The sequence below is a fragment of the Oncorhynchus mykiss genome, chromosome 22 (assembly GCF_013265735.2).
Source record: "Oncorhynchus mykiss isolate Arlee chromosome 22, USDA_OmykA_1.1, whole genome shotgun sequence".
Lineage (NCBI taxonomy): Eukaryota > Metazoa > Chordata > Actinopteri > Salmoniformes > Salmonidae > Oncorhynchus > Oncorhynchus mykiss.
In genome coordinates, this window is record NC_048586.1 from 30,499,206 (window position 1) to 30,520,254 (window position 21,049).

The 21,049-nt window shown below is 42.8% G+C and overlaps 2 protein-coding genes across 3 annotated transcripts; one reads left to right on the top strand and one right to left on the bottom strand.

Moving 5' to 3' along the window:
- Positions 1-1,445: 1,445 nt before the first annotated feature.
- LOC110501733 (guanylate-binding protein 1-like) lies at positions 1,446-7,215 on the bottom strand. 2 transcript variants are annotated; one of them, XM_036959099.1, is made up of 11 exons: positions 7,073-7,215; positions 6,784-6,903; positions 6,304-6,527; positions 6,003-6,130; positions 4,853-4,962; positions 4,172-4,383; positions 3,471-3,713; positions 3,080-3,360; positions 2,752-2,964; positions 2,417-2,519; positions 1,446-2,151 (listed from the first exon to the last, which is right to left on the bottom strand). In XM_036959099.1, exons 3-11 carry the CDS (start codon positions 6,473-6,475, stop codon positions 1,751-1,753), a joined length of 1,863 nt encoding a protein of 620 aa, XP_036814994.1. In that variant the 5' UTR covers positions 6,476-6,527; positions 6,784-6,903; positions 7,073-7,215; the 3' UTR covers positions 1,446-1,750. The 2 variants fall into 2 exon arrangements, with proteins under 2 accessions (XP_036814994.1, XP_036814995.1); XM_036959100.1 differs by lacking the exon at positions 7,073-7,215 and having other exon boundaries at positions 6,784-6,962.
- LOC110501730 (guanylate-binding protein 1) lies at positions 7,079-19,838 on the top strand. The gene is made up of 11 exons (XM_021579478.2): positions 7,079-7,259; positions 12,224-12,439; positions 15,707-15,834; positions 16,451-16,560; positions 16,724-16,914; positions 17,106-17,348; positions 17,638-17,918; positions 18,198-18,410; positions 18,538-18,640; positions 18,766-18,959; positions 19,098-19,838. The coding sequence occupies exons 2-11, from the start codon at positions 12,244-12,246 to the stop codon at positions 19,317-19,319; spliced, it is 1,881 nt and encodes a 626-aa protein (XP_021435153.2). The 5' UTR covers positions 7,079-7,259; positions 12,224-12,243; the 3' UTR covers positions 19,320-19,838.
- The last annotated feature ends 1,211 nt before the right edge of the window (positions 19,839-21,049 follow it).

The following is a 21,049-nucleotide window of genomic DNA, read 5'->3' on the forward strand; positions in this document are numbered from 1 at the left end:
ATTGGGCGTGCAAAATTATTCAGCCCCTTTACTTTCAGTGCAGCAAACTCTCTCCAGAAGTTCAGTGAGGATCTCTGAATGATCCAATGTTGACCTAAATGACTAATGATGATAAATACAATCCACCTGTGTGTAATCAAGTCTCCGTATAAATGCACCTGCACTGTGATAGTCTCAGAGGTCCGTTAAAAGCGCAGAGAGCATCATGAAGAACAAGGAACACACCAGGCAGGTCCGAGATACTGTTGTGAAGAAGTTTAAAGCTGGATTTGGATACAAAAAGATTTCCCAAGCTTTAAACATCCCAAGGAGCACTGTGCAAGCGATAATATTGAAATGGAAGGAGTATCAGACCACTGCAAATCTACCAAGACCTGGCCGTCCCTCTAAACTTTCAGCTCATACAAGGAGAAGACTGATCAGAGATGCAGCCAAGAGTCCCATGATCACTCTGGATGAACTGCAGAGATCTACAGCTGAGGTGGGAGACTCAGTCGTATATTGCACAAATCTGGCCTTTATGGAAGAGTGGCAAGAAGAAAGCCATTTCTTAAAGATATCCATAAAAAGTGTCGTTTAAAGTTTGCCACAAGCCACCTGGGAGACACACCAAACATGTCGAAGAAGGTGCTCTGGTCAGATGAAACCAAAATTGAACTTTTTGGCAACAATGCAAAACGTTATGTTTGGCGTAAAAGAAACACAGCTGAACACACCATCCCCACTGTCAAACATGGTGGTGGCAGCATCATGGTTTGGGCCTGCTTGTCTTCAGCAGGGACAGGGAAGATGGTTAAAATTGATGGGAAGATGGATGGAGCCAAATACAGGACCATTCTGGAAGAAAACCTGATGGAGTCTGCAAAAGACCTGAGACTGGGACGGAGATTTGTCTTCCAACAAGACAATGATCCAAAACATAAAGCAAAATCTACAATGGAATGGTTCAAAAATAAATATATCCAGGTGTTAGAATGGCCAAGTCAAAGTCCAGACCTGAATCCAATCGAGAATCTGTGGAAAGAACTGAAAACTGCTGTTCACAAATGCTCTCCATCCAACCTCACTGAGCTCGAGCTGTTTTGCAAGGAGGAATGGGAAAAAATGTCAGTCTCTCGATGTGCAAAACTGATAGAGACATACCTCAAGCGACTTACAGCTGTAATCGCAGCAAAAGGTGGCGCTACAAAGTATTAACTTAAGGGGGCTGAATAATTTTGCACGCCCAATTTTTCAGTTTTTGATTTGTTAAAAAAGTTTGAAATATCCAATAAATGTCGTTCCACTTCATGATTGTGTCCCACTTGTTGTTGATTCTTCACAAAAAAATACAGTTTTATATCTTTATGTTTGAAGCCTGAAATGTGGCAAAAGGTCGCAAAGTTCAAGGGGGCCGAATACTTTCGCAAGGCACTGTAACTATTTTTAAAACAAGCCATAGAAAGTTGGTTGCAATTTATATTTAATCCACCAGAAAAGACAGAACAAATTATACAACAAATTGTGGTTACGCTCAAATATACTAATTGATCAAAAACAAAAAAGTATCATCTTCGTAAAAGATATCATAAATAGGACTGGTGGAGTTATGTCACACATGCAGCTAACAAAAACATATGGAAATGTCTGCCCTACCCAAAACTACAACCAACTAATTGCAGCATTACCGCTAACATGGAAGAGGAAAGTGGAAGGGGGGAAATTAAGAAATGGTCTATCTGTGTACCTGCTCAAGTAATACACAATGTTTTTACTTCCTAAAAGCTACCTTCATGAGCTTATATTGAAGTAAAATGTTGGCAGCGTCCATTCCAAGTCGAAGAACAGGCATGACTGTAGACTCAAGGAAACCACCTCCTTCCTTCTCAGGTTTGTTGCTCTTCTTGAACTCCTCTATCTCCTGTCTCATTAAGTCAGCCTTCTCCTTGTGGCCCTTCTCCAGCAGATCCTTCTGCTCCTGCATCTTGCACTCCAAGGCCCTGTGGAAGTCCCGTTCCTGTTGCTTCATCTCCTCCTTCATCTTCTCTTCCATCTGCTTCAACTTCTCATCTTTGCTTCTGCGATTGTCCTCCATGGTGCGCTCCATCTCCAACCGTTTCTCTTCAGCAGCCTTCTTCTCCTGCTCCAGCACAGCTGATCTCTCCTTCTCCTCTGCATGGTCCAAAGGAAGAGTTGAGGTAGGAAAACACTCTAGCTTCTGGACTACTCATGCTCTCTCTCATATGGAGTCAACAGACAGCCCCTGATCTTTTCCATGTTCTGGAGTAGGCCATAACTTTTAGATTACTCTTTCAAACATCCCAGATCTATGTTGACTTCATGCAAGATTATCACCAATTTATTGTGAGAAGTCACTCCAACCAGAAAACTGAATGCAACCAGATAATAACATCCCAATGCTATATTTTGGACTTACCGTGGATCTTTTTCTCATTTTCGGTCAATTTTTTGTCAGCTTGCAGGATGGAATTCTTCTCTAGAGTCTTCTCCCTCAGGAACTGCTCAAGAATCTCCTCAGCCTGTAGAAAACACCCCCAAAGGCTACATGTTTTATCATTGGTTGATGGCAATCTGTTTCTGGTATGATGCTGCAGATGGAAGCTAACATGGAAGCTAATCATAAGAGGTTGATAGAAACAGCAATCCATCTACGAAATTGAAACTAAGTGGATCGGCCTGAAAGATGAGAACAGCTCCAGTGTCTAATATGGATTTTTTTATGAATGTTTCAGCCCTAGCAAGGATTCTTACCCTAACTCCTTTATCAGGCTCGGCCCGGTACTGTGCCACCATGTTGTCATGGTGACTGCAGTAAAGCTCATATCCTCCAGGTGTGGCATAGATCCCTTCCTTAATCTTCTGGGCCATCGGAGCAGACAGCTTCTCCAGAAGAGCTACACACTTCTTCTCTGAGGCATCCTCGTTCTGGATGAGAAGGTCAGCGTAGTGCTTTGCAATGGCCACCTGCAGGAGTCAAGACTGTTTTAGGGAAGCATTTGTAAAAAAAAGTGGTCCTTGACAGAGTTAAGAACTAAGGTAGTGTTTGTATCAGGCACAGATCGGAAATGATGACCCTTACCGCCAACGCTTTCAAGAAATCCCCATTTTCGTCTTTGAAGGATCGTTTCATGAAAGCCTGCGTGGCCTGGTGGTCTGAGCGGAGGTGATGAGCTGAAATCTGACCCATGTCTACAGGGAATAAGGCCTTCACCTCCTCCATGCCGCTCTGGTATACCGCCTGGCCCTCATCCACAGCAGCCTGATTCTCAATTTGAGCCATGGCCAGCACCGCATTCTCCAGACAGGGCACAGAGCCTTTGGCTATGGTCTCCACATAGGTTTTAACCAAGTGGCCGAGCACTGCAATCAGATAGAGGCGGGAAGAAAAATATAATTGTATACATTTGGTGGTAAAATAACATAGGCTACATTCAATGCATATGTGCAAAATCTGCTGATATTTGACTTACTTCTCCCGGTTACTTTGTGTCCCCCTTTGACAGTTTTTGTACGGCTCTCCTGGAAAATGAAGCGGCAGAAAGTGTCTGCAACCTTTCGGAAGCTTCCACAGAGGTCAGCCTCGTCCATGGAATCCAGATGGGGCATGTTGGCAGGAGTTGTAGGAGTGGGGAATACAAAGCACTTGCGCGAGGGGAAGTAGTTCCGGATGCACTCTCGTGGGAGGTTGTACATCAGGTTCTTTTTACCCCCACCTGAATGATAGTCAGCATTCACCATTACAGTTACCATCCATTCATTACCATCCATTCAGTGGAGAATCTCGTCTAGAGGCCTAATCTGTGTCTGGGGTTCCGGCCCTTAAGAGTTCACCATCCAAACACACAGTCATTAACAGACAAGCATATACAGAGATATGCTTAAATTAACATGAGGCAGAATACCTTATGTCCAATAAACCAACTGGATAAAATCATTTGGTTTATGTGTCTGTTTGATTATGAGTATAATCCTACATTACATTTTCATAGGAATGATTTTATAATAGGTCATTTTGACAGGCAGAGCCAATATCAATCATCTTGTTTCACAACCCTTATGCTCTTTGTGAGATAATTATTATTCCAACTGTGTAATTGTTAATGGTGCACTATTCTATGTAGAGACATTGTGCACAGTTGATCATTGGGGTGGTGGCTAGTGCTAATGTCACCTTTTCTGAGTTCCAGGGAATGCTCCAGATACTCATCTTCAGTGACGTTTCTGCCGTCGATCTCGAGTAGTAGAGTGAAATCTCTGATGGTCCACACAAAATTCGGAAAGAACTGCACAAACTGGGCGTCCCCTCCTTCCTCGTCATCGTGAGAGGATGAAGCTGCACTGGAAGAATTCACCTTGATCCGCTCTGTCAGCTCACTCACATATCTTTAGGGCCGGTTGAGGATTGACTGATAAAAGCTACCAAAGTTTTTTTTTAAATCATGTGCATCTGCATTGACATGTGCCTGCTACAGTTGTACAAGGACTTGCTATACAACAGTTATAGCATATGAGTTGTTTCAGGTCCTTATTGAATGGACTGTGTCCACATGCACTGAGTAACCCCTAAGGGAATTGATCCAACAAAGTACAGTGTGTTAAACATTCTGCAAACACATAATTAACACTGTCTGTAACACAATATAATGCTCCAGGTCTATAAGGACATTTTGTTCAGCATCCAATAGATATACAAACACAGCACTTTCACTTTCAATATGAGAGGGAGTTCCAAGAAATGGCCCGGTTGGGGGAAATATCCCCTAACCATGTGATATGTACACCTGTTAAAGTCAACAGGAGAGGAAACAGGGGAGGATTGCCATGGGGAAATAGATATTGGTTTAAAGGATACTGGAGGTTCTCCACGGCTTGATTGTCGATGGTCCCTCGACTGTTGTAGACCAGAGTACTGCTTAACAGAATGGCCAAGGAGAAGATCCAGGCATCATTCTTAGAATCTCCCTGAAACAAGTATGACAACCGCAACATGCCTACTGGTGATACGGCTAAATGAAATTAAATAATTTCAAATACACTATATATACAAAAGTATGTGGACACCACTTCAAATTAGTGGGTTCGGCTATTTAATCAAACCTGTTGCTGACAGGTGTATAAAATCGAGCACCAAGCCATGCAATCTCCATAGACAAAGGCAAGAGATTGGCCTTACTGAAGAGCTCAGCGACTTTCAATGTGGCACCATCATAGGATTCCACCTTTCCAACAAGTCAGTTCATCTAATTTCTGCCCTGCTAGGGCTGCTCCGGTGAACTGTTAGTGCTGTTATTGTGGAGTGGAAATGTTTAGGAGCAACAACACAACGGCTCAGCCGTGAAGTGGTAGGGGCACACAAGCTCACAGAACGGGACCGCTGAGGGCTGACGCTCGTAGCGCATAAAAACATCTGTCCTCGGTTGCAACACTCACTACCGAGTTTCAAACTGCCTCTGGAAGCAACGTCAGCACAAGTACTGTTCATTGGGAGCTTCATGAAATGGGTTTCCATGGCCAAGCAGTAGCACAAAAGCCTAAGATCACCATGTGCAATGCCAAGCGTCGGCTGGAGGGGTGTAAAGATTGCTGCCATTGGAAACACATTCTCTGGAGGAATGAGTCACGTTTTACCATCTGGCAGTCCGATGGACGAATCTGGGTTTGGTGGATGCCAGGAGAACGCTACCTGCCCAAATGCATTGTGCCAACTGTAGATTTTGGTGGAGGAGTAGGAATGGTCTGGTGCTGTATTTTATCGTTTGGGCTAGGCCCCTTAGGTAAATCTTAACACTACAGCATACAATGACAATCTAAACAATTCTGTGCTTCCAACTTTGTGGTAACAGTTTGGGGAAGGCCCAGTTTACCCATGATTTTGGAATGAGATGTTAGACGAACAGGTGGCTACATACTTTTGGTAATGTAGTGCTTGTGAGTTTCGATATTTGTTCACTGTGCGGGATTACTAATGTGAATTGTAAAGAGACTGAACTTTGACCTCTCACCTTCTCCACGTCCCCCAGCCCCTCTGTATCCAGCAGCACCAGGGTGTGGTGTCTTTTTTCAGGGTGAGGCACACACCACATCCAGATTCCCTTAGTTTTGGACTGGATGGTGGCTCCCAGGGCAAAACCTAAATCAATATCCCAAAGACTGTTTTCAGACGAAAAAATTGAATAGACTTTTTCTTCTGAAATAAATGTACAGATGCAAAAAATTAGGAATTGTCTATTGAGGCACAGATTAAACCCAAACCAGTTTGTGAATTCAGATATGTCTCTCAGCATCAGTCAGTCTCTGTCTCACCTTTTCTCTTTCCAGCCAGCTTGTTCATGAGGTAGGACTTGCCGGTGCGGTACAGCCCGACCACCGCCACCACTACGACTTGCTGGTTCAGTCCCATCAGGTACTTGATGGCACCAGGAACTACATGAAGCTCGCCGTCTGCGTTTTCGACCAGGCACATTGGGGAATCCATGGTCAAGTGGCTTCACAGGATGATTAGCCTACAGCTCCCAGAAATATTCAATCTATAATACAATTATGAATTAAATATAGTTCAGATGAATTATGTGAATATTATATAGACTAGGACTACTGCGAAGGTTATGTAAAAAATATTATTAAGATCTGCATAATTGAACAGCTGAGCCATATGCATACAAAATTAAAAGTGAAGTTAAAATATTGTCCAATTTTAGCTTCAATTTCATTACGAAATTTGTCTTCAAACATGTAACTGTTTTCATGCTATGGAAAAGCATTAGTCGATAGTAGCCTACTCACATAAACGACCTCTCCAAAAGCCTGCTCCAAACCAACTAAAATTGCAGAGGATGTCGCAATCTCGAGGATCTATTTCAAGGGGGTTTCAACTAGTTCCCACAGCCACAAAGTCCAAATGGCCTGTAATCATAAAAATGAATGAAAACAAAACAAATAGCTTTTTGGTCTTAATTTACGGTTAGGGGTAATGTTAGCAGTGTCAAGGTTAGGTTTAAAATCACATTTTAAGAAGGGAAATTATAGAAATAGGCTAGGTCTACGACGTTGTGGCTGTAGTAACTAGTGGTACCTATTTGTCTGCAGATACAGAAAGTGAAAGACTTCGTGGACTTCGTGCTTTCCCGGAAGCTTAACTGTTAACGTAAGTTAACGGAGTTAAGAGTTTCAGTTTCAATATCACAACCGATCTCTTTTGCCGTGCAAACGCGGACAACAGACTGAACAACAACCTCGCTGTACCGTACAGTGTTGCCGAGGTAAGCCTAAACTCTCTTTCACTTCTAAATGTGGGCTTTTTTACTATGTGATATATAGCTATTGATTTGCAAAACGACTTGTTTAATGTTGGCTGGTGAAAAACTATTTTTTTTACAACAAAACATTTGCGGTCAATTAATTGATTGGATAACCACGCCTGTACATCCAAGCACATTCAGAACAATGGAGTAGCCTCAACGAATCAGAGAGTGGAAGACTCCTCTCATGTCTTTGAATTTGAACGTACTTTTCATGTTGTCTGCTGTTATTATTTTTATGACACACATACAGTACCAGTTAAGAGTTTGGACACACCTACTCATTCCAAGGTTTTTCTTTAATTGTACTATTTTCTACATGGTAGAATAATAGTGAAGACATCAAAACTATAAAATAACACATATGGAATCATGTAGTAACCAAAAAAGTGTTAAACAAATCTAAATATATTTTATATTTGAGATTCTTCAAAGTAGCCACCCTTTGCTTTGACGACAGCTTTGCACTCTTGGCATTCTCTCAACCAGCTTCATGAGGTAGTCACCTGGAATGCATTTTAATAAACAGGTGTGCCTTGTTAAAAGTTAATTTGTGGAATTTCTTTCCTTAATGCATTTGAGTCAATCAGTTGTGTTGTGACAAGGTTGGGGTGGTATGCAGAATATAGCACTATTTGGTAAAAAGACAAATTCCATATTATGGCAAGAACAGCTCAAATAAGCAAAGAGAAATGACAGTCTATCATTACATTAAGACATAAAGGTCAGTCAGTACGGAAAATTTCAAGAACTTTTACATTTTCTTCAAGTGCAGTCTCAAAAACCATCAAGCGCTATGATGAAACTGGCTCTCATGAGGACCGCCACAGGAAAGGAAGACCCAGAGTTACCTCTGCTAAAGATGATAAAGTCATTGGAGTTACCAGCCTCTGAAATTGTAGCCTAAATAAATGTTTCACAGAAATCAAGTGACAGACACATCTCAACATCAACTGTTTAGAGGAGACTGCGTGAATCGGGGCTTCATTGTCGAATTGCTGCAAAGAAACCACTACTAAAGGACACCAATAAGAAGAAGAGACTTGCTTGAGCCAAGAAACACGAGCAATGGACATTAGACTGGTGGAAATCTGTAATTTGGTCTGATGAGTCCAAATGTGAGATTTTTTGTTCCAACCGCCGTGTCTTTGTGAGACGCAGAGTAGGTGAACAGACAATCTCCGCATGTGTAGGTCCCACCGTGAAGCATGCAGGAGGAGGTGTGATGGTGTGGGGGTGCTTTGCTGGTAACACTGTCAGTGATTTATTTAGAATTCCAAGGCACAATAACCAGCATGGCTACCACAGCATTCTGCAGCGATACACCATCCCATCTGCTTTGCACTTAGCGGGACTATCAATAATTTGTTTTCTAACAGGACAATGACCCATCACACCTTCAGACTGTGTATTTAAAATATATATATATATATATATATATATGTATACACTGCTCAAAAAAATAAAGGGAACATTAAAATAACACATCCTAGATCTGAATGAATGGAATATTCTTATTAAAAACGTTTTTCTTTACATAGTTGAATGTGCTGACAACAAAATCACACAAAAATTATCAATGGAAATCAAATTTATCAACCCAAGGAGGTCTGGATTTGGAGTCACACTCAAAATTAAAGTGGAAAAGCACACCACCGGCTGATCCAACTTTGATGTAATGTCCTTAAAACAAGTCCAAATGAGGCTCAGTAGTGTGTGTGGCCTCCACGTGCCTGTATGACCTCCCTACAACGCCTGGGAATGCTCCTGATGAGGTGGCGGATGGTCTCCTGAGAGATCTCCTCCCAAACCTGGACTAAAGCATCCGCCAACTCCTGGACAGTCTGTGGTGCAACGTGGCGTTGGTGGATGGAGCGAGACATGATGTCCCAGATGTGCTCAATTGGATTCAGGTCTGGGGAACGGGCGGGCCAGTCCATAGCATCAATGCCTTGCTCTTGCAGGAACTGCTGACACACTCCAGCCACATGAGGTCTAGCATTGTCTTGCATTAAGAGGAACCCAGGGCCAACCGCACCAGCATATGGTCTCACAAGGGGTCTGAGGATCTCATCTCGGTACCTATATGGCAGTCAGGCTACCTCTGGCGAGCACATGGAGGCCTGTGCGGCCCCCCAAGAAATGCCACCCCACACCATGACTGACCCACCGCCAAACCGGTCATGCTGGAGAATGTTGCAGGCAGCAGAACGTTCTCCACTGCGTCTCCAGACTCTGTCACGTCTGTCACATGTGCTCAGTGTGAACCTGCTTTCATCTGTGAAGAGCACAGGGCGCCAGTGGCGAATTTGCCAATCTTTGTGTTCTCTGGCAAATGCCAAACGTCCTGCACGGTGTTGGGCTGTAAGCACAACCCCCACCTGTGGACGTCGGGCCCTCATATCACCCTCATGGAGTCTGTTTCGGACCGTTTGACCAGACACATGCACATTTGTGGCCTGCTGGAGGTCATTTTGCAGGGCTCTGGCAGTGCTCCTCCTGCTCCTCCTTGCACAAAGGCGGAGGTAGCGGTCCTGCTGCTGGGTTGTTGCCCTCCTACGGCCTCCTCCACGTCTCCTGATGTACTGGCCTGTCTCCTGGTAGTGCCTCCATGCTCTGGACACTACGCTGACAGACACAGCAAACCTTCTTGCCACAGCTCGCTGTGCCATCCTGGATGAGCTGCACTACCTGAGCCACTTGTGTGGGTTGTATGCTCTGTCTCATGCGACCACTAGAGTGAAAGCACCGCCAGCATTCAAAAGTGACCAAAACATCAGCCAGGAAGTATAGGAACTGAGAAGTGGTCTGTGGTCACCACCTGCAGAACCACTCCTTTATTGGGGGTGTCTTGCTGATTGCCTATAATTTCCACCTGTTGTCTATTCCATTTGCACAACAGCATGTGAAATGTATTGTCAATCAGTGTTGCATCCTAAGTGGACAGTTTGATTTCACAGAAGTGTGATTGACTTGGAGTTACATTGTGTTGTTTAAGTGTTCCCTTTATTTTTTTGAGCAGTGTATATGTTTAAATGTAACCTTTATTTAACTGGGCAAGTCAGTTAAGAGCACGTTCTCATTTACAATGATGGCCTACCGGGGAACAGTGGGTTAACTTCCTTGTTCAGGTGCAGAACAGATTTTTACCTTGTCAGCTCAGTCCAGCAACCTTTTGGTTACGACCCCAATGCTTTAGTGGATGTTGGGAATTGAATGTTCACCTCTCTACTAGAAGTCGACCGATTATGATTTTTCAAATTTATCAACCAATTTTTTTATTTTATTTGTAATAATGACAATTACAACAATACTGAATGAACACTTATTTTAACTTAATATAATACATCAATAAAACCAATTTAGCCTCAAGTAAATAATTACACATGTTCAATTTGGTTTAAATAATGCAGAAATGCAATATGTGGTATGTAAGAAAGCTAACGTTTCAGTTCCTTGCTCAGAACATGAGAACATATGAAAGCTGGTGGTTCCTTTTAACATGAGTCTTCAATATTCCCAGTTAAGAAGTTTTAGGTTGTAGTTATTATAGGAATTATAGGACTATTTCCCTCTATACCATTTGTATTTCATTAACATTTGACTATTGGATGTTCTTATAGGTGTAACAGTATAGATTCCGTCCTTCTAGTTAGCGCGCGCTAACTAGCTAGCCATTTCACTTCGGTAACACCAGCCTCATCTCGGGAGTTGATAGGCTTGAAGTTATAAACAGCGCAATGCTTGACGCACAATGAAGAGCTGCTGGCAAAACGCACGAAAGTGCTGTTTGAATTAATGTTTACGCGCCTGCTTCTGCCTACCACCGCTCAGTCAGATACTTGTATGCTTGTATGCTCTGTCAGATTATATGCAACGCAGGATACGCTAGATTATATCTAGTAATATCATCAACCATGTGTAGTTAACTAGTGATTATGATTGATTGTTTTTTATAAGTTAAGTTTAATGCTAGCTAGCAACTTACCTTGGCTTACTGCATTCGCGTAACAGGCAGTCTCCTTGTGGAGTGCAACTAGAGAGAGGCAGGTCGTTATTGCGTTGGACTAGTTAACTGTAAGGTTGCAAGATTGGATCCCCCGAGCTGACAAGGGGAAAATCTGTCGTTATGCCCCTGAACAAGGCAGTTAACCCACCGTTCCTAGGCTGTCATTGAAAATAAGAATGTGTTCTTAACTGACTTGCCTAGTTAAATAAAGGTATATATAAAAAATATAAATAATATATATTTTTTAATAATACATTTTAAAAATCGGCAAATCGGTGCCCAAAAATACCGATTTCCAATTGTTATGAAAACTTGAAATCTTCCCTAATTAATCGGCCATTCTGATTAATCGGTCGACCTCTACTCTCTACCATGTAAGGGCTATTTGACCAAGAAGGAGGGTGATGGAGTGCTGCATCAGATGACCTGGACTCCACAATCACCCGACATCAACCCAATTGAGATGGTTTGGGATGAGTTGGACCGCAGAGTGAAGGAAAAGAAGCCAACAAGTGCTCAGCATATGTAGGAACTCCTTCAAGAGCATTTCAGTTTAAGCTGGTTGAGAGAATGCCAAGAGTGTGCAAAGCTGTCATCAAGGCAGTGTGGCTACTTTGAAGAATCTCAAATATAAAATAAATACATTGTTTAACACTTTTTTGGTTACTACATGATTCCATGTGTGTTATTTCAAAGTGTTGATGTCTTCACTATTATTATACAATGTAGAAAATAGGAAAAATAAAGAAAAACCCTTGAATGAGTAGGTATGTCCAAACTTTTGACTTTTACTGTACACACACACACACAATTTCTCTCACACACACACACACACACACACACACACACACACACACACACACACACACACACAGTGTCCTACTCAATCAAAAGTCATTATACGTGTCCTTGCCAGTGTTTCTATAGGACAGCATCATGGCAGGCCAGACAGTATCCATGAAGGAACCAGTATGTCTGATAGAGAACGACAATGATGGGAAGCTGCGTGTGGTCCGCAGTGCACTGGGCATCCTGGACCAGATTGACCAGCATGTGGTAGTGGTGTCGGTGGTCGGTCTGTACCGCACTGGCAAGTCCTACCTCATGAACAAGCTGGCTGGGGAGAGGAAAGGTAAGCACATCCACTAAAGCATTTTTTTGATCTATGTTCCGATCACGTTTCATGAGCCTACAATAAAAGATCCTAGACAATTTCTACATACACAAAAAGCTTATTTCTCTGAAATGCTGTGCACAAATTTGCTTACATCCCTGTTAGTGAGTATTTCTCCTTTGCCACGATAATCCATCCACCTGACAGGTGTGGCATATCAAGAAGCTGATTAAACTGCATGATCATTACACCGGTGCACCTTGTGCTGGGGACAATAAAAAGCCACTCTAAAATGTTCAGTTCTGTCTCACAACACAATACCACAGATGTCTCAAGTTTTGTGGGAAAGTGCAATTGGCATGCTGACTTCAAAATTGTCCAGCCAAGCTGTTGCCAGAGAATTGAATGTTAACTTCAATACCATAAGCCACCTCCAACGTCATTTTGACAGTACATCCAACCGACCTCACAACACAGACTACGCATAACCATGCTAGTCCAGGACCTAAACTCAGCAAAAAAAGAAACGTCCCTTTTTCAGGACCCTGTCTTTCAAAGATAATTCATAAAAATCCAAATAACTTCACAGATCTTCATTGTAAAGCGTTTAAACACGGTTTCCCATGCTTGTTCAATGAACCATGAACAATTAATGAACATGCACCTGTGGAACGGTCATTAAGACATTAACGGCTTACAGACGGTAGGCAATTAAGGTCACAGTTATGAAAATTTAGGACACTAAAGAGGCCTTTCTACTGATTCTGAAAAACACAAAAAGAAAGATGCCCAGGGTCCCTGCTCATCTCTGTGAACATGCCTTAGGAATGCTGCAAGGAGGCATGAGGACTGCAGATGTGGCCAGGGCAATAAATTGCAATGTCCATACTGTGAGACTCCGAAGACAGTGCTACAGGGAGACAGGACGGATAGCTGATCGTCCTCACAGTGGCAGACCACGTGTAACAACCCCTGCACAGGATCGGTACATCCGAACATCACACCTGCGGCACAGGTATAGGATGGCAACAACAACTGCCCAAGTTACACCAGGAACGCACAATCCCTCCATCAGTGCTCAGACTGTCCACAATAGGCTGAGAGAGGCTGGACTGAGGGCTTGTAGGCCTGTTTTTAGGCAAGTCCCACCAGACATCACCGGCAACAATGATGCCTATGGGCACAAACCCACCGTCGCAGTACCAGACAGGACTGGCAAAAAGTGCTCTTCACTGACGATTCGCGGTTTTGTCTCACCAGGGGTGATGGTCGGATTTGTGTTTATAGTCGAAGGAATGAGCGTTACACCGAGGCCTATACTCTGGAGCGGGATCGATTTGGGTGTGGAGGGTCCGTCATGGTCTGGGGCGGTGTGTCACAGCATCATCGGACTGAGCTTGTTGTCATTGCAGGCAATGTCAACACTGTGTGTTACAGAGAATATATCCTCCTCCCCCCTGCAGGCTCATCCTGACATGACCCTCCAGCATGACAATGCCACCAGCCATACTGCTCGTTCTGTGCGTGATTTCCTGCAAGACAGGAATGTCAGTGTTCTGCCATGGCCAGCGAAGAGCCCGGATCTCAATCCCATTGAGCACGTCTGGGACCTGTTGGATCAGAGGGTGAGGGCTAGGGCCATTCCCCCCAGAAATGTCCGGGAACTTGCAGGTGCCTTGGTGGAAGAGTGGGGTAACATCTCACAGAAAGAACTGGCAAATCTGGTACAGTCCAAGAGGAGGAGATGCACTGCAGTACTTAATGCAGCTGGTGGCAACACCTGATACTGACTGTTACTTTTGATTTTGACCCCCCCTTTGTTCAGGGACACATTATTATATTTATGTAAGTCACATGTCTGTGGAACTTGTTCAGTTTATGTCTAAGTTGTTGAATTTTGTTAAGTTCATGCAAATATTTACACATGTTAAGTTTGCTGAAAATAAATGCAGTTGACAGTGAGAGGACATTTCTTTTTTTGCTGAGTTTATATATTTGGCTTCTTCACCAGCGGGATCGTCTGAAACCAGCCACCCGGGCAGCAGATGAAACTGTGGATTTGCTCAACCGAAGATTTTCTGCACAAACGGTCAGAAACCGTCTCAAGGAAGCTCATCTGCGTGCTCGTCGTCCTCGCCATGATCTTGTCCTGACTGCAGTTCGATGTCTTAACCGACTTCAGTGGGCAAATGCTCACCTTCAATGGCATTATGGTATGGCCAGGCATTAGCTACTGGTGACGAGATCCTGAGGCCCATTGTAGTGCCATTCATCCGCCACCATCACCTCATGTTTCCGCATTATAATGCACAGCCCCATGTCGCAAGGATCTGTACACAACTCCTGAAAATGTCCCAGTTCTGCATACTCAAGGATCTGTACACAACTCCTGAAAATGTCCCAGTTCTGCATAGTCACCAGACATGTCACTCATTGAGAATTTTTGGGATGCTCTGGATCGACGTGTTCGACATCGTGTTCCAGTTCCCACCAATATCCAGCGACTTTGCACAGCCATTGAAGAGGAGTGGGACAACATTCCTCAGACCACAATCAACAGCCTGATCAAGTCTATGCGAAGGAGTTATGTCACCCTGCATGAGGCAAATGATGGTCACACCAGATACTGACTGGTTTTCTGATCCACCCCCCTATTTTTTTATGTTATATTTTCTGATTTCCATCTTTGCACTGTAACTCAGTAAAAACTTTGAAATTGTTTCATGTATTTTTGTTCAATGTACATAACAATATGCATGACCTCAACACTGTTATATGGATAATTAAGGAATGATTATGTATAAGATAATTATTTCTCATAAAGATAGGGTAATAGAAATGTGAAACAGAAAGTGTTAACTTATGTACTGCATTTGTCATTCAGAGTTAGAGACAGATATGCTGCACCAAAGTACAGATTTGTCCTGTTCTGACCACATTATGCTATGTTTATTTCTCTCCAAAATTGGAAATTCGACACATCCTGTTATTGCATTGTGGAAACTACAGTTTCTCTTTGTTTTACACCATAACATACAACCAGACAGCAGAGCAAACATCAAAAAGACATTTTGTTCCGACCACATTTGTTCTGGGTGGGTTGTGTAGATCAGGGTGCCGTTTTGCACTGGCTGCTAGTTTCACTTTCAGTCTGTCAGTATGGTATGCAGTATAACTAGACAAACAGGTTCATCTGAAAACCAGCAGGCTTGAGTTAACACTTTACATCCTGCTGCCTCTTTACAGATTCCATCCTAAGAACCGTTTTTATCCTCTGTCCTCAAGGTTTTGCCCTGGGAGCCACCATCCAGTCCAAAACTAAGGGCATCTGGATGTGGTGTGTGCCTCACCCTGAAAAAAGAGACCACACCCTGGTGCTGCTGGATACAGAGGGGCTGGGGGACGTGGAGAAGGTAGGAGGTCAAAGTTCACTCTCTGTCAAAAACCTTTTATGGCTCAGATTGTTTAGATGACAGAATATAACATTGCTATGGGTAAAATCCCATGTTATCTCAATGAACTGTGTCTAGTACTGATAGCTGATGTCATCATCTGTATGTAATGTCTGACTTATAAATGTATGATGTATACCAATTGATTCTAAAGAGTGTAACAAATAAATAATGACCCATGAGCTTAGTTCAACTGTCATACCCCATCAGAACCCAAAATATAAGCTTGTTTTACTCCAATGTTTGTAAATGTAAATAAACTCTGTATAACATCATGGTTAACTACAATTATGATGTCACGGATGGTGAGTCATTGCACCCATAGCTCAGTCTATGCATTTGAGTGGTTACATTTCTTCAGGCCCATCCCTCAGCTCTTTTTTGTTAGCTTTTTTTTTTTGAACCAAAACTGAGGCATGGTGGGGCTTGGTTAATGTTTCAATTAAGGATTCCAGCTTTGACCTTTATTTAGGTAGGGAGCCCATAAAATGGCGTATGGAGTAGACATTTAGTTACTGACTTAATTTCACTCTAGTATGAACAGAGTACCAATGTGTTCCTTCTGTTGTTTCTGCAGGGTGATGAGAAGAATGACAACTGGATCTTTTCCCTGGCTGTCCTGCTCAGCAGTACTCTGGTGTACAACAGCATGGGAACCATCGACAACAACGCCCTGGAGAAACTACAGTATCCTTCAGCAGGCCTATAAAGAAATATAGTGTAGTGTTGTATGTCTGGGTTCATTTCATCCCCAACAACTGAACCGACCTCAAAAAGCACTAATCGCTCAGCACTATATTGTATGTTAGTAAATCTGGGTTCATTTTGTCCTCAACACCGCCTTCTACAGCTATGTGACAGAACTGACAGAGCACATCAAGGTGAAGTCCAACCAGCGAGACGGGGAGGAATCTTCAGAGTACCTGCGTTACTTTCCTTCCTTTGTGTGGACAGTCAGAGATTTCACCCTGACCCTGGAGGTTGATGGGAGACCCATCACAGCCAATGAGTACCTGGAGAACGCTCTTAAACTGAGAACAGGTGAACACCAGCTAGCACAGCTAACTTAATCTCTGAATATAAACTATGGTTAGATTGAATTTACCAATGTTGACAATACTTTTACAAAAGACACATTGGATATAAAAATATGAAATGCTTTTCTTCCACAAAAAATGTCACGGTTAAACAATTAATTAATGATTGATGTACTTTTCCTTTCATTTACAAAGGTCATAGTAATAAAGATCAGGCATACAACCTGCCTCGTAGCTGCCTGCGGAACTATTTCTCTCCTCGCTGGTGCTTTGTGTTTGAGAGGCCAGCCAGCGGAGACAAAATGAGACGTATGGAGGAGCTGACCGACGCTGACCTGGAGCCCGCCTTCGTGGAGCAAGCCAAGGAGTTCTGTGACCACGTCTTCAATGAGGCCAAGACCAAGACCCTGAAACAGGGCCTGAAAGTTACCGGCAGACGTGAGTATTACAACACTGATATTGAGGATGGAAAGCAGTTATGAAAGTGGGTCATGATGTTTGATAATACAACTAAACTACTGCTGCTACTATTTCCACTTCCTCTATTATTATAATTACGATTACTACAAGTACCATGACCAGTACAACTAACAACACCATTAGTACTTAAATTACTACTAATTCTACTACTTACTTTACTTCTATACAAGCACCACTGACCACCACAGTACTACCACCATCACTACCACATCTACCAGATATGCTGATTTCCTGCCCTCTCCTGCAGTGCTGGGAAACCTGGCAGAGACGTATGTGTCTGCCATCCGGAGTGGGCAGATCCCCTGCCTGGACAATGCTGTGTTGGCGCTGGCCCAAATTGAGAACTCCGGTGCCATCGAGAGGGCCAGGGGCCACTACCAGAAGGGCATGGCTGACTGGGTGGCCTACCCCACAGAGACCCAAGAGGAGCTGTCTGAAGTGCATGCTGTCATGGAGAAGGAGGCTGTGGCCATATTCATCAACAACTCCTTCAAAGACGAGGACCAGAAGTACCAGTTGGAGCTCATGGTATGGGAATGTAGATTCTATATTCAATATTCAATTCAGTGATGCATGTATTTAACAAGATGAGGATAATCTGTCATTTGGGTGAGCTACCCCTTTATGCTACATTTACATGTACATTTTAGTCCTTTAGCAGACACACTTATCCAGAGCGACTTACAGCAGCAATTAGGGTTAAGTGCCTTACTCAAGGGCACATTCACCATGTATTACCTCAACTGAACCAAAACATTCTGGTTTGTTCTGGTACATTCTGAACCAACCTCTCAAACACAAAAATAGAAAGTGCTTCAAGAGGAGTATGAGAAGATCTGTGAGAGGAACTACAAGGAGTCCCAGAAGGCATGCGAGTCCAAAATCCAATGCATCTTTGCCCCCCTGGAGGAGAAAATAAGGGATGGCTCCTACATGACCCCTGGAGGATACAAAGAGTACTGCAACGACCTGAAACTGGCCACCAGCGAATACAGATCTGAGGGAGGCAGAGGGGTGAAGGTATGTTGGGGAGGTGGTGCTATTTTAGGATATTATGTAATTATTATATTTTGTGGATGCTGGTCAAAGGAGTTATGAATGCACTGATGTGATGTTGGAAGTTAAATATTATGTGTGGTGGTTCCAGGCTGAAGAGGTACTGAAGGAGTACTTGGGAAGGAAGGCCAGCATTGGTGAGGCCATCCTGTCAGCAGACCAGTCCCTCACTGAAGCTGAGCAGAGAGCAGAAGGTGATATAGGTCACCATGAATATGCACTCCATGACCTGGCAACAACATTCTAATGACCACCAAATGGAGGCTTACCTCTTTATCTCACTCTCTCTCACACATACTCTGTCCATCTTTCTCTGCAGCGGAGCAAGCAAAAAGAGAGGCATCTGAGCGGGAGAATCGAGCCATGGAGGAGCAGCTGGTTGTCCAGGAGAGGTTGAGAGCGGACCAGCAGAGGACGTATGAGGAGAATGTGAACCAGCTGATGGAGAGGATGGAGAGAGACAGCAGAAATGCCATAGCAGAGCACGATAGAGTTCTACAGGCCAGACTGAAGGTAGGAATAAAAAAAACACAAACATTGAGAAGTACTCTTTAAAACTACAGTAACTCTAGCGGTAAGATTAACTGTGTGTATGTGTTTTGTTTTAATGACACAGTCCGTGATGTGTAAAAACAAACCTTGTAATTTCAGGAGCAGAATGACCTTCTCCGGCAAGGGTTTGATGACAGAGCACACCAAATGCAAAGAGAGATAGATGCCCTTAAGGGTGCGAAGGCACAAGAGGAAGAGAAAAACCCCTCATTTATGAGCACAGCTCTGGATACTGTTGGGACTGCAGCTGCCTTGTTCCTTCCAGGAATAATTCCCAAAGTAGGAGGAATGGCTGTGAAATGGCTGTCTAAGTGGTTCTGATGTAGGTTCCCGAGGAGGATGACGAGCTATTATTTTTATAGACGTGGATTGATTGAATCTGTATTTACTGATAGTTGATTCATGGATTTAAGTTAAGCACTCAGTCAAGGTTTTATTTGATGTTAGTTTTTTTTGTACGTCATTTGAATAAGTAATTAGCATGCCTAATCATAAGGAAGTAGAGCTTTTAGAAAGCACTCTTAAAAATGTTTTTCAGTTGTTTTACAATTACCAAATAGGCCTACGTCTTTTTAACACTGACGACATTTACATGCACACCAATATCCTGTTATTATTCGGGATACTCAAGTATTCTGTTTTTGAGTTGATGCATATAAACGTCATATTCCGTTTACAATAATCTGAAAAAGCTTGTATCCCGGTTATGAGAATCCCGTATAAGATGCCTGGGATATGCTGATCTTAGACGGTAATCTGTGGCGTGTAAACATCCTCTTCCATTTACTGTTTTCCACGGTCTGCACAGGCTCAATAAAACATATCATTGGTGTTGTGTGATGATGTTTTCATCTGATTGTCAAAGAAATCACTTTAAAAAGTAGGCTACCAGTGCAATTCAATCCACCATGATAGTTTATTTTGCTGATACTCCGTACTGGACCGTATAGCCTACTAGCTACTTTCACCCCTAATTTAGACACGTTTGTGCCTATAATTTCTGAGATTTGGTTGGCCATTTGTTTGTCAACTATAGTTAGATCCATGCAGCTTCTCGTCTGTCATGACTAAATATTGTAGTGCTCACCAGAATCATGTCTTACATAGATAGCATGAATGCATTATTAATGTAGTTAACACCGGTATAGTTGTCTGTTTGGTTTAGGAACCAGGGAGAAAACGCAATAACTCCAAAACTGTGGAACTATTGGTGTTTGTATTTGTGTTCATGTGTTTGAAAAACTGTCTGGAGGCAGAACAATGTCATAACAACACATTCAAATTTTCTCAAGAGACAAAACTAACATTTATTGTATCATTTTACTGCAAGAAATGCATAATTCAGTAGGTGTTAATATTATATTACACTACATGTGAGTGGTATAGGCCTAGAGTCAGTATTCCGATTTTCAGTTACTATTCCATTTAACCCATATGAATTTAAATGAGGAATATTCTGTTTATTAATGAATAAATGTTTATTTTTTCACCTTTATTTAACCAGGTAGGCCAGTTGAGAACAAGCTCTCATTTACAACTGCAACCTGGCCAAGATAAAGCAAAGCAGTGCAACACAAAAAACACAGAGTTACACATGGAATAAACAAACATACAGTCAATAACACAATAGAAAAGTCTATATACAAGTGTGTGCAAATGAAGTAAGATTAGGGAGGTAAGGCAATAAATAGGCCGTAGTGGAGAAATAATTACAATTGAGCAATTAAACACTGGAGTGATAGATGTGTAGAAGATTAATGTGCAAGTAGAGACACTGGGGTGCAAAGGAGCAAAAAAATAAAAATAACAATATGGGCATGAGGTAGTTGGGTGGGTTATTTACAGATGGGCTATGTACAGGTGCAATGATCTGTAAGCTGCTCTGACAGCTGATGCCTAAAGTTAGTGAGGGAGATATGAGTCTCCAGCTTCAGTGATTTTTGCAATTTGTTACAGTCATTGGCACCAGAGAATTGGAATGAAACGCGGCCAAAGGAGGAGATGGCTTTGGGGGTTACCAGTGAAATATACCTGCTGGAGCGCGTGCTACG